The sequence below is a fragment of the Neomonachus schauinslandi genome, chromosome 3 (assembly GCF_002201575.2).
Source record: "Neomonachus schauinslandi chromosome 3, ASM220157v2, whole genome shotgun sequence".
Lineage (NCBI taxonomy): Eukaryota > Metazoa > Chordata > Mammalia > Carnivora > Phocidae > Neomonachus > Neomonachus schauinslandi.
The window spans coordinates 76,054,084-76,067,745 of record NC_058405.1 but is presented as its reverse complement, the minus strand read 5'-3'; the positions used below and the strand labels follow the sequence as shown (position 1 = coordinate 76,067,745).

At 46.6% G+C, this 13,662-nt stretch overlaps 1 protein-coding gene and 1 long non-coding RNA gene across 4 annotated transcripts in view; both read right to left on the bottom strand.

The window, feature by feature from the left end:
- Positions 1–3,968: 3,968 nt before the first annotated feature.
- LOC123324320 lies at positions 3,969–7,258 on the bottom strand. Its single transcript, XR_006539749.1, has 2 exons — positions 6,310–7,258; positions 3,969–5,206 (listed from the first exon to the last, which is right to left on the bottom strand). It is a non-coding gene; the product is annotated as an uncharacterized LOC123324320 (long non-coding RNA).
- Positions 7,259–7,371: 113 nt separating this feature from the next.
- The window catches only part of SPATA13 (spermatogenesis associated 13), a 78,615-nt gene continuing 72,324 nt past the window's right edge, over positions 7,372–13,662 (bottom strand). For all 3 annotated transcript variants that reach the window (XM_044913218.1, XM_021678233.1, XM_021678234.1), the window contains 4 exons: positions 13,018–13,147; positions 10,758–11,130; positions 9,563–9,637; positions 7,372–8,030 (listed from right to left, as the gene is read on the bottom strand). In XM_044913218.1, the coding sequence (XP_044769153.1) occupies positions 7,855–8,030; positions 9,563–9,637; positions 10,758–11,130; positions 13,018–13,147 (754 nt within the window). In that variant the 3' untranslated portion in view covers positions 7,372–7,854. The remainder of the gene's footprint in view (positions 8,031–9,562; positions 9,638–10,757; positions 11,131–13,017; positions 13,148–13,662) is intronic.

The following is a 13,662-nucleotide window of genomic DNA, read 5'->3' as shown; positions in this document are numbered from 1 at the left end:
GTGAAATAAGTGATGGCACTGTCTCTGTAAGAAAACTGAGATGAGGGACCTGAGGGCTTGCACAAGGAACGCATATAGTAAACATTATATTAATATGTTACTTATAAAAATAAAAAGTTACATTTGTTGTCTCAGATACTAAGCCCACGTCTTGACTAGCGCAAGGCTCCTGCTGTCAAAGTGTGAGCACTCACCCAAAGTGAGGGAGGTTTGTGGCCATGTGCACTCACCCAATCGTCAGAGTAGCCGAGCATTCCCTTGATATACAGCCCTTCAGGCAACAGATTAAAAAACTGAAAATAGTCACTGCCTCAGACAGATCCATATAAGCCTGCGAATCATAGAGAATAGAGGCAATCTTTCTGTTGAACGTCAAGTTCATGGGGCGAAGGACCCTGGCATTCTGCTGTGATCTCATAAACCTGACCTGCTGACACGGTTCAGGGCAGAGGCACACAGACTGCAAAGGGCTTTGGAGTTAGACCCCCCATCCCCTCAATAGTTCCTTACTTAGTTCCTGATTTCTAGGTTGTTCCTCCTATGCTGGACCTAGATTTCTCCCTCACTCCTGAATTTCTTGATAAAATGTTAGTTTACTGAAAGACCTGCCAGAGGCCGGCTGAGCAATCTGTAGTGGGTGTCCCAGCCTCTGAGCCTCCGCGTCTGTGCAGCGAATCCAAGGGCTGAAACAAGCCCTAACGTCCCTCCCACATTCGAAAGTTTAAGGATTTAAACATCACAAGATGTTTCCTCGTCGAATATTTTCTTCCACATGCCCTACGCATTGTACACTTCATGTATTTCTTCTTCAGCATACGTGGAGGGGCTTGTTTTTAAGCTACGCCTTGTAAATTAGTATTTACATAAATATATAAAAACGTACACACCGAAATTTGTGCCAAATAATCTACCAGCTTCTCTAGAAAGCTCTCTCGAAAAGTCTGCTATTCTGACAAGGTTTTCTACAGCGGCCTTCCCTCCTCCCAGGCAGTGTGCAGTGTTCCGGCAGAAGACCTTCAAAATCTGCTTTTATCTCCTGTCCACTCTCTTCCTCAAGAATGAATTTTGAACCCAAAACTCTGTAGGATCTGCCTATTTTTGCAAACAATTAAGCAGGATCATCACACACCAAAAATGTAAGAGCGGTCTTCGGACTCTGATGCCTTAAACCGAATTTAAAGAAATTGTTTCCTACTGCACTTACCTGACCCCCAGGGCTGCAGGCTGCACCCAGGTGCTGCACAAACCAGGAATCAAGGGCTAACTAAATAAAATCATGCCTTCCTGCCATACAATTCCCTAGTGGGTTTAGCTGCAAAACAGCAGGAAGGGGAGGGAACAGAGTAAGGCACAAGATGTCTTGGAAGAACTTCAAAAATTGCAGCCACACTTGCTTGAGTCAGGTAGCATCTTCTACTGGTGCCGGTTCAGAAAACTTAACTCCTTTCCCCCGTCCTTTTTAATAAAGGGAGAGAAAGCATGGTACACTTTCGAGTAGTCTGGAAGAAGGAATCCACACAGCAGGTGTCTTTCCGGAAAGTGATGTTTATGCCTTTGCTTCAGCAGCTTCCCTGCTGACCTTGGGCCAATTACGGGCCAACAGGACAAAACCGAAGATTAACAGATTATTTGAATTCCCGGACCATTGGAATGGACATCATTTAACTAGATCTCTCAAACTTCTGTGTAGACCCTTTGATTTTAGACACTTGTGTACATTAGAATTTCATGCTCGTCTCTACACACACACACACACACACACACACACACCATCGGCCATTGAGAGAAGCATGGTGCGATGATTTTTTTGATGCCATGTAATCATTAATTTTTAATTTTTCCCGATCAGAGTCTATGAACATGGATCTCAAACTTAAAAATAGCATCAGGAGAACAAATGTACTCAACGCTGTGTTGAGAACCAACTCAGACAACCTAGTCGGATTGCAGAGGCCACACAGAGAACGGGGTATGAAGGGTGTAGGGCAAGTCCCCCTGAACGGAGGCAACACCCTCTCTACTCACCATGCCTCAAAGTCCTCATCTGGACCGCAGGCAAAGCAGTCCCAACGTCCCAGGGAAGTGGCAGGATTTAATTCGGTGACCTGAGTCAAGGCGGTCTGTCTCCCACCATCCCATGGCAGGCGCACCTCTTGATCCCTGAAGGCACCCAGACACCTTCAATCCTTTCTCAGAGGGAGGGAGCAGCAGGCTTTGCCCTGCTGACAATTCCTTTCTGCTTTTGCTGTCCCTGCCCTGCCCCATGTCCTCATCTCCAGGCTTCTTCCCTGTTTTCTTCCTCTACCTGGTCACCCTCTGGGGGTGTTCCGAGGTCAATCCCCTCCTTCAGCTGTCTGCTCTCTGCTTCCTTTCCACCTGCCTCTCCCGCGCTCACCTCTCTCTGGAGCTGCACACAGCATTGCACCCACGGGTGGGACCAGACGGTCACACGGGTCCCGCCATCCCAGCTGTTCTTTTCTGAATCCATCAATGGCGTCAGCACCCAGCCATCAACCCCGCCGTCACCCCAAGGCAGAACTTGAGAGGCACATCTCCTCCCAACGGCTGTGTGACGGGCCATGGCTGGCAGCCTTCACAGCTAGCCTCCCCTCCTTTCCCACTGTCTCTTTGCTGGACACGGTCTCCCAAGTCATCTCCTGCCTCTGGTTTTAAAGCCACCCTTTCCTCTGCCACTGGCCTGAGCTCCAGAGCAAATTTGGGCACAGCTTTCCTTGCCTTCAATTCTTTGCCTACAAAATGAAGTCCCAGCACCTCATCCTGGTTGGCAGGCCCTTCGGGATCCAGCTTCCACCACTGTGGCTTCTCATACACCTCGTGGCATGTTGATTCAAGCAACACACGCAGGGGCCCTGCCGTGCTGGGTTAGCCCTCCAGGATGCCTCCTGGGCCACCTTCCTGCCCTGACACCAGATGAGAGGACTCAGCTCCTCGAAGGCCATAGGCCGTAACTTGAACACACCCCTAGTGTTGCATAATCCACGCTGAATTTTCATCACACCTTTCTGTGCCTGCCTCCCTCTCTGACCACGTGCTCCTTTGGAGGATTACCCATTTCAGCTTGCCTCCTGAATGCACAGGGCAGGTGGCTGTCATGCGAGGCCCTCTCCCCCTCAGCTCTTCTAGAAAGTTTCACTACCCTCTTTTCACCCCTTCCTCCATAGGGCACCAGCTTGGTCCCTGGAAGCCACCCTGGAGAGGCAGGCTTTCAGGTTCCCAGTGCTCCCCCTTCCCATGCCTAAGCCAACCCTCTCTCCCAGTGCAGCCCAAGGAGGGGGAGCAGATCGGTTTCAGTAGGTGGATGTTGAGAGTAAACAAACAAACAGTGGGGACTAGGGGACTCGTGGCTTGGCAACTTTCATGAGAATACTTTTCTGATTACAGTCACAGCAAACAATGGGCTATTTACTTAACTTCTCTAGCTGTTAATTAGAGAGGAAATTCGAACGTTCCCTGCCCCCAAAGGGTAAGCAGCAGCCTTCCTGGTGAAGTGGCCTCATCCCCACTGGGTAGCAGCTCTGAAATGGAAAGTGTATATAAAGGCACACACGGTTCATCTTTGGTCCATCATCAGGAGCAGGAGAGCAAGCAGGCCGTAGCACTCTGGGTTTGGCTTTATCCAACCTGTGGTGACTTTTTCAGGCAAGTGGCTCCTCCCTGTTCCCCTGGGAGCCCTTTCTCCCATACCTATCTAGTGGCTTAGCCTGCTCACCAATGGATGAATTTTTACTGAAAAGAAGTCTATTGATGTCCAGACAGGAAATGAGCTCTAAATGCCAGAAACCCACCTGACACTTGCTCTCTACTTAAAATATATGCATATATATGTCTTATTTTACTACTCAGATGCATTACTGGAACCAGTTTGGCAAATTAACTTTAATATACAGATACAAAACAACAAATATAGATTCACAGCATTTACAAGAAATCATTCAAATAACATTGTAAATAATATTTTTTTTTTTTACAAAAACTTCATTCAACAGAAATACAGGTCAAGTTATAGCAGTCTTGTACAACATACTTCAGCTGTCAACAGCGAATTCATCAGTTTGGAAGCTGTCACGTGACTTAACATTGTCTTCATGTTGCATTAAATTCAAGGAAAAGGTTACTAAAAGCCTGCAAAAGAGGTAAGTCAAACACAACCGATGCTAATATTTACAAAAAAGACCAATTACTAAATTACAGAATCCGTTAAAGTATTTTCTAAATACAAATGTCGATGCCTAGGAGATAACTAAGGACAATAACGCCAAGTGTGTTGTAACTAAAAACATTTGCATCAAATATGTAAGTTTCTGGGTTCTTCCTTTTAAGATCAGATAGTTGCTACTTCTTCTTCTTAAAACTGTTTGATCTCTACTTTCACTGCATGCATCCTGAGAATAACAGCATTAGCCAAGTGGAATTTTAATGAGAACATGTGTACGTTAAGCTTATAGGGACCAATGTTTTTGAGCAGTTTGACCCAGCTGATTTGTGCCCAGAGTCCCTGGCCTGTCAGCCATCAGAAGGACATGTATCCATACTTGTTAGTGCTGTCCTGTGAGGGACACATCTATATCTCCCCTCTTCCATAAAATAACAAGACATCAATTTTCTCCTTAACTCCAAGTAGATCAGGCTGTTCTATCCTGGCTGCATAACTAAGTTGATGTGTACTGAGAAATATCAGCCATTTGGGCATGGAGAGTTTTCCAGCAGATAAATGCTGGACCATGGATTTTAGAAAAGATTTCTATTGTGAAACAAAGTTCGAATTAAATGCACTTCTGCTTTGTGTCTAGACAACAGCGGTGTAGGATTGAGGGGATTTTCTGAACAGGCATGGAGTTGGTCTTCATCTGGATTAGGTATAAAAAGGCACAACAATATTCAGAAATAGCATGGAGACGGGGGTGAATTGCTTTCAACAACAAAATCAGATCTACGGGGAAAAGAGGAGATCTACTGAAAATAAAACTAGGAAGAAGGGACCCCAGGAAAGCTCTGGCACATTGCTGCCAGTCTTTTGCTTACTTGTAGGCCAAAGACGAAGAATGCTATTTCTCTAAGATTTTACAAAAATTCCATTTTATGACTGTTTACGATTTACTGCAAGGTGGTTGTGCATTTTAGGTATGATGAAAATCAAGAAGGTTGCTTTTGACCCAAGGCCATTTCAACTATCTTCCAACAGATTCTGAAACATAAATAATAAATTAGGTGAGATTTGTCAAAGTGTTTTGCTATCTTTGTGAGACAGAGAGAGAGAGAAAGAGAGAGAGAGTGTGTGTGTGTGTGTGTGTTGTGGGGACATCCATATTATGCAATATGGGGTTAGAGTGAGGAAAAAGAAGGGAGAAAGCAAGATTCCCAATGAAATCCGTACAAAATCCATTTGGGAGCTCTTGGTTTCTCTCGTCTTCTTACCAAGTGGAACACAGGACTTACATCAAGAAGGAAAGTGGGGCAAACCTAAAATTCGAATACTTGAGCCACTATTCTTTACTGAACTCATGCATTTGGTAATAAAACTCAAGCTACATAGATTTTAAACAATTTCTCATTTTTCAAAATCACCAGTAAAGGCCAAGCAGGACCCATTCAGGGTGGGGTACTGTATCAACTGACTCTTCACACCGCACCGAGCTCACGGGGGCAGCGCCGGGCCCCAGCTTTCTGCTTCTGCTGGAGAGTCCCCGGAGGGACAGCGGGTAACCGGAAGTTCGGGCTCAGGTGGGAAATACAGCGGGACTTGTCACAGATGAAAGCACTTCACTGCGCATTAGGAAACATTAGTAAATGGGAGCCCATTAAGTTCTTTACTTGAATTGAACCCTCACTGAAAATGTAACATAAGCAAATGGTTCTCTTTTCTTCCCTAATTTTCTTACTATTAAAAAAAATAAAAACTATTCAAAATTGTTGTATATACAAACAACTCTGTTCAGCACAGAGACTCCTAGAGTTATTATTGCTGAGGGGTCCACAAAAAGCATTTTAAGTGTAGTTTTCAAAATAGATCATTACATCTTCTTATTAAAAAGGTCAGTTATATAAATGCAACTAAAATCGAGAGGTCTAGCCAAAAAGAAACAACACGTGCGTGCACACACACACACGCGTGTGCGCGCTCATACGCTCGGAGCCACAGTACGTCCTGGGAAGCTTCCTCACAGAAGCAACCTCTATCCTGGGACACTGGGTATCACGGTCCAGAGAAGCCGCCCCGGGGTCAGTGACCCCAGGGCAGCACAACCTTGCAGCCATCCTACGTACAAGGGAGCAATCACTGAGGCTGACCAGAAAACATTTCCAGTTAGTGCTCTAAGGCCCACTCCGACGTCCAGGATTAGGTCTTCTTGATGCGTGATGTCACCTCCTTCGGGACCGGTCCTGGGCAGGGCGGAAGGTGGGGAGGGAAGGAGGGACCAGACGTTTGGAGGCACACGTTCTACCTTTGTCTAGGATGTTACGGGTTTGTTTACGCTCCAGCACAGGCCTACTGGAAAATGGGACTTTCTGAGAGTAGTGTATGAAAAGGGGATTCTCACATAGAAAACCGAAGTGTGGACTACGATACCCCCGTCCAGTGCACTAAGTACATTTAAATGGCCTCTCCCTTGCAGAACCTGTCTTCTCCAGACATATTTAAAAGTTATTTTCATCAACATTTACAATATAGACAAAGAGAAGGAGATTACGGTCACCACGTATCAGCCCACGTGGCCTTCATTAAAAAGACAGCCATGTCTGAGTCTAGATGTACTGTTGTTAAGGTCTCTTAATAGAGAAAGAACCTTCAGAACCCTCCTGACAGGTTAATAAGGGCGGGGTTAGCACTACCATTTGGGGTTTATGCAACAAAGTCGGCTTCGAATCCTGAGGAAAGTGGGCTGCTGGGAACCGCATATTTTCTGGGTGGAATGTTCAAGTCACTGTAACTTAACTGGTGGGGACGCCAGAAACAACAGGTGGGGAGAACGCACTGACGCTCTGAACATGCCTTTCCACAGGCGCGTGTGCATATCTCGCTTACCAGAAAATTAAGTAAATGGGTTTTTATATTGCAAACGGGTAGGTCTGATTAGTTCCTTAGGTCATGACGTGCAAGCAGGTGTGATTTCTGTCTGGAGAGTCACATGCTGCACACACACCGCGGGAGGGGACCTGACTCGAGAAGGACAGTCCACCCCATGGTAGGGTTTTGCACTTTCTCCCTGGAAAGCAGCTGCCTCCTCAGGATGCTGAAGGCGCCCGGACCATGTTCCACGGGAGGGATTCATCGTGCCTCTCCCTCTAGCCTGTCGAGGACTCACCTTGCCAGAGGAAGCTGGCACTACCACTTGGTAGCAATTCAGGGGACACCAGGGGACGCCACGGCCATCTGCTCTGCGGCGCTACGTTGCCTAATACTGTGGAAGACAGCTACAGCTTCCCGTGCTGGCGAGACGCTACCGTACCAACCCCATCACGACTGTCCCCTGGGAATCCACATGCCAAAGTGGCACTGTAATCGAGGCCCTCCTCAGGAATGGCAGCAGGGAGCGCGCCCGTGATCAGCGATGCCCACTGGGGTCACAGCTCAGTTTCACCGCAGAGCAGGTCACGGGCTCCTGCGGCCCAGCCACCTTGGCACAGGTCCCAGAGGGGTCTCGTGGACGTCAGGGCCATGCGTCATGACCTCCATCTCCCTTCCAAGGAGCTGGGTCTTCAGAGGCACCTCGGTCACGTCCAAGACCTTCTATTCTTCACCCATCCCCAAAGGAAGTTTTCAGCACTGGGTTGAACACACAGAAATGGTTCTCCTCTTTACAGACACCTCAGCCAACACATGGCCTCCCGTTTTCATTTCTTGAAAGGGGTGAGTTTGTTGAACGTGTGCCAGAAGAGCGACGGCTTCCTCTTGGGCTCGGCCAGGGCAAACACCTGCTGCTGGGGGACGCTGGTGGGCACGGTGACGTGGCGCTGGTGAAGGGGGTGCAGGCTCTGGTGCGGCGGGGCCACGGGGCATCCGCTGTAGCCTAACTCGAGAGGGGAGAAGGGTGGAACATGGACCCAGCGTCACTCGTTAGCCGAAAAGGAAGACTTGAGTTCTTAACTTGATCCTTAATTCATATGAACGCAAAGTACATCTAGAAGCCATCATAACAGCACCTACCAGTTGCTGTGAGAATGAAGGGAGCTAGGACCGCGCTGAGAACGCTTAATCGAAACGGTTTCATTGGAATAGGCATTTTAAATCTGCGCAGAGGTAATGAGAAAGGCCTAGCACAATGAGCTCCAGGATCACAAGCTAACCGTCAAAGTCAGAGTGACAGGAGGAAGGAGCGTGCTCTTAGAAGGAGCCAGGACTCAGTTCAGAAGGCATCCTGGCCTTGATCTGCCACAAGGCTCTCCCGGCCTTCCCCGGTGAGAGGTGCCTGGCAGGGGACCACCCACCACCACCCACGTTCTTTCCATTTCGGTGCCTAGTTGCTGAGCCAGTGACTCCTGGAAAACGTGGACACCAACTACTACAGTCTAACAAATGGATATTTACTGGTCACCTGCCATTGAAGTGGAGATTCAAAAAAAGAACAAGACAGGGTTTTTTTCTCTTCAAATGGATTTATCACTTTGTGGTGGGGGGGGTGGTGGGAATTCTGCCTTTGAGCGGAGGGAACAGGGAAATGGGAATGCTAAGGGTTGTTTTGGTAATGAATTCTTCTTGGCCCTCAGCTGATGGCACATCACCATCCTGGGCTTAATTGCGTCTTCCTTTTGCACTTTCAGTTACGAAAATCCTGAATGGGACATATTTCAGAGGATAAATTGTTCTTAAGAGTAGGAAGTCAACCTGAAAAAAAGGTTCTAAGAATATAACAAATATTTTTGGAATAAAAATCCTTATTATTTTATTCCTGTTGGGTGACATCATGTGTATTATCGGCACTGTAAAAAAATCTTTGCGCATCAGGACGATGGGGCATGACCTGAGTATTGGTCATCTTCAGTAGCTGCTCAGGCAATTCTAATGTGCACGGAGGGTAGGGAGTCCTTGCTCTAAATAAGCTAGTGTGTCTTCTTTTCAGCTCATTTCTCGATGTACTGGATTTTTAGACCTTTTTTCTTACCTACACTAGAACACAGCCTGCACTGATAAGGAGTTTGGGGCTGGAGATTTCCTCCACGTGTGCCCAAGACACGCAGGAGCTGCTGGTTTGCCTCAGACCGCTGAACTGGTTGGCCGGAGGCAGAACGCCAGCACAACCTCAGGATGGGGAGGTGCCGAAGCTCTTCGGTGCCAATTCAAAACACATCTTACAGGCTCATGTTCAAATGTCAGCAAAAACTGAAGCATACTCACACTCAAAACCAAATGCAGATTATTCTAAACCACCCATTTGTGGGGGGAGGGGGGGTGTCTATCATTTTGAGTTTCACCTGCACGTCTCTCTGTTGTTGAGAGCTGGTCCTCAGTGCGCTGACGACCTCAGACATTCGCGATTTTAATTCCCATACTGATATACATGAAGGAGATAAGGAGATGAATGAAGCCTTCTTCAAAACTTACCTTTTGACTTTCCGTGTCCTGCCTTTTGAGCATTTAACATGGCGAGTTTCTTTTGATTTTCTGAAATTTCCATTCCTGGATTTAGGAACAGACATGAGAAACATTCAAAACAGGTGAAATAAGTCAATCAGAGAAAGACAGTTATATGATTTCACTCATATGTGGAATTTAAGAAACAAAACAGAGGATCATAGGGGAAGGGAGGGAAAAATAAAATAAGATGAAATCAGAGAGGGAGATAAACTGTATGAGACTCTTAACCACAGGAAGCAAACTGAGGGCTGCTGGAGGGGAGGGGGCGGGGGCTGGGTAACAGGGTGATGGGCATTAAGGAGGGCATGTGATGTAATGAGCACTGGGTATTCTATGCAACGGGTGAATCACTGAACTCTACCTCTAAAACTAATAATACACTATATGTTAATTAATTGAATTAAAAAAAAAAAAAAAAAAACCCAAACAAACAAGTGATGCCATTACAGAGTAAAACCAGAACCAGAACCCATACTAACCCTGAGGTGTTCAACATAACCCACAGCAAAGAACCTTACTCCTCGAGGAACTGTAAGAGGTTGAAAAGATTACAAATGGAGAAGGAGCAAGGACTGTCACCAGGATGGACACTAGGACGACATCCTGCCAAGCAGGACACGTTAACGGGTGCTGTGGGGCAGCGCGAGCACCAACGACAGACGCCAACCGAACGCCGCCCGTAGGAGCTCAAGCTGCCACGCCTGTCCCGCAGCAGGCTTAGAAGCACAGCTGACCCTTGAGCAACATGGGGTTGGACGGCGTGGGTCCACTTATACGTGGGGTTCTCTTGATAAATACAGGGCAGTGCTGTAAATGCATTTCCTTTCCTTATGATTTTCTTAACAACATTTTCCCCTAGCTGACTTTATTGTAAGAATAGAGCATATAATGCATATAACACAGATGTGTGTTAATGGACTGTGTTATCGGTAAGGCTTCCGGTCAGCAGTGGGCTAGGAGAGTGAAGTTCTGGGGAAGTCCAGAGTTACATTTGGATTTCTGACCATGTGGGGGGGCGTCCCAACCCCCACGTTGTTCAAGGGTCAACTGTATTCGGGATTTGCGGATCCTGCTCCTTTTTGCCGGGGGGGCCGTTTCACTCTGGGAGGGGGCTGGCCTCTGGGGCCAGCGCCTGAGGCCGGAAGGCAGAGGCACTGCTCACCCATCTCGCGGTCCTCCTGCACGCGCCGCCTCTCATCCCCGCAGGCCTGCAGCCACCGCGCCTTGTCCTCTTGCTTTTTGGCACAAAACAGATGAACTTCGTCAGTGGTTTTGCTGACAAGCTTGAAAGCGTTCTTCACGTTGAGGTTCCAGTCCTTGTCCCGTCCGTCCTCCAGGTCCACGAGCTGCACCTCATCCATGTCCGTGCGGCCTCTGTAGTAGAGCACGTCCCTGCGCAGCAGGTCCTTCTTGCAGGACACCAGCTGGTGGTCAAACAGGAAGAACGTCCGCTGCTGGCTCTTGCCATGCTTGGTGATTTTGGTCAGTTCCCCAGAATGGATCAGTTCGGAACTTCGGTCTAGGATATCCAGCCCCTGCAAGGATGGACACATATTTTAAGACCTTCCCATTTGGATTCCTTGAGAATGTGTCATGGATACAAGAACAAGTCCTGACACACAGTCTTTCTCCGACTTTCCAGTTACAGGAGGTCCAGTCACAGCTCAGCAGGGCGAAAAAAAGGCCACTTACACCTCGGGTGGTTCGTCTCCTTGTGTGTGAAACTTCTTTTATTTCCTACCCTGTGGGAAAATGTTACAGTGCCTCTGTGTCATCCAAAGGGCCTTCCTTACAAGGAAGGACTGGTGATAAACGCGCTGGATGAATGGGCTCCAATCAGTCTGGAATGGCTGCTCCCCAGAGAATAAGGACACCAAGGAGGCTTTCTACGGGGGGGCACTTAATGCTACAGACTCTGGGGCTCTGGCTTTTGAGTCTGGTATGTATAGTGGCTCCCAGAATAATAACTAGCTTAGGATCTTGGAAACAAAAGACCAGACAGCAAATTGCCAGCAAGGTATTGGTAAACTTCTGACAATAAATTATCCCCTAAATGTCACAGTCCAAGAACACAAGGGAAAAACACATCTTTACAGTATCAGGTTGGGTCTAACCCAATGGAACTGTGTGGTATTTGGTACAACACTGGCCTTTGATTTATAAGATTTTATCCTCCTTCAATCCTAGTCATATACAATATTTTGTAGAGGCAAAAAAGCTTGACTCCAAAATAGTTCTTCTACTTGCTTGCCTAGAGCAATTCTGTGCCCCAGATTCTTCACTTACAAAGTAAGAGAGTTAAACACAGTGATGTCTAAGGGCCCATCCAAGCTCCAGAAGGCTCTATGGCCCCTTAAATAGACGTATTTCTTTCCAACGTTCACTGCTATAACCTACTTTAGTTAAAAACCTAACTTCTCAATCCAAACTCTCTTAATCCTTAGGGACAGTGAGTTCTGACCAATTAGTTTAATGTACAATGAATTGTGCTTGGTCTGAAAAAAATCAGAACAACATTAGTTGTTCGAGCAAGCCACTTAATCCTGCCATGTTTCCATTTCCCTATCTGTAAAATGGGAGTAACAGTAGCTCCTACCTCATAGGATTATTGAGAGGATTAAATGAGTTCACATATAAAAATGGTTTAGACCAGTGCCAGGCATGTGGTAAACACAATCAGCGTTGTTTTTATAAATAAATGTTTGTGCATGTGTGCGCACATATGCACGCAGGACCATCATGACAGCTCGAGCCAAGCACTGCATTTGCCACCGTCTTATATAATCCTCATGAGAGCTCTATGGATATAGCTAATATTTTCAACCCCATCTTAAGGATGAAAATCTTAATCTTGCCCAGATCATACCCAATTCAAACACAGGCAGTGTGAGTCCAGAGTCCATACTCCTACCACACTGTTTGTATTTTAAATGTTCTCCAGGGGCTCCTGGGTGGCACAGTCAGTTAAGGGTCCAACCCTTGGTTTAGGCTCAGGTCGTGATCTCAGGGTCATGAGATCGAGCCCCATGTCCTGCTCCGCATTCAGATCAAAGTTTGTTTAAGACTCTCTCCCTCTGCCTTTCCCCACCCCCAACTCGTTCTCACTGTCAAATAAATAAGACTTTAAAAATGTTCTCTAGTTGCTCTGATGGAGCATACTTTCTAGCAGGAGAGACAGAGCGTAAACAATAAATTAATTACAGACACTCTTCAGAGTTGATTTTTTGGTGGAAGTGAGTTACTGGTAAAGTAGCTGACTGTTAAGTTCAACCACCTGCTTCAAAATATATATACCATTAAAGCCAAGAATATAACGAATCAATCACAGGATGTCACAGTATGTCATCAAACTAGACCAGAGTGAGGGAGGGCGTGAGCAGTGCTGGGCGGCGGGGCAGGTGCAGGAAGGGGTGCTCACTTACCTCCCAGCCAACGATGGACACCTGCCACCGTGCTATCTTGTCTATGCTTTCCAGCCTGCGCTTGCGCTCATTGATCAGACAGGCTACGTTCTTCATGGCTTCATAGGCTGCCTTTATGTTGCTGTAGTCACTGTAAAGTAGGAGGTTCATTTTAACCATATAACCTGAAACTCACAAAGCAGGGCCGACAAAGTAATACACTCCATCCTGGATTTTGTATACTAATAGTCTAGATAAAGTAGCATTTAAATAATGGCCATTGTTTCCTTTTTCTCATTCCTCCATGAATAGACCACAGTCTCCATAGGTTAAGGGAACTGACTGAATGCAATCCAGAATTCTTCGGAGTAAGAATGTTTTCATTCATTTCCCAGAAATCACAGTGAATGAAAGTAAAGGCCACAAGAAATAAGTTTTAGTCACAGTGACAATGGATTATTTTTACTAATAAAGAAAGGACAGTCTTTATGACTGTTTTGGTTCTCAGATAGCCAGTTTTGCTATATAAAGTACTTTAATAATCACTAACCATTCCCAAGAGTAATTATTTGCTCTGAGTCTCATCTTCTAAGATGTTCAAGAAAGGGACACAAAGAGGACACAAGCCACAGAGGCCTGACGTGGTGAACTAGCCTCTAAAACTGT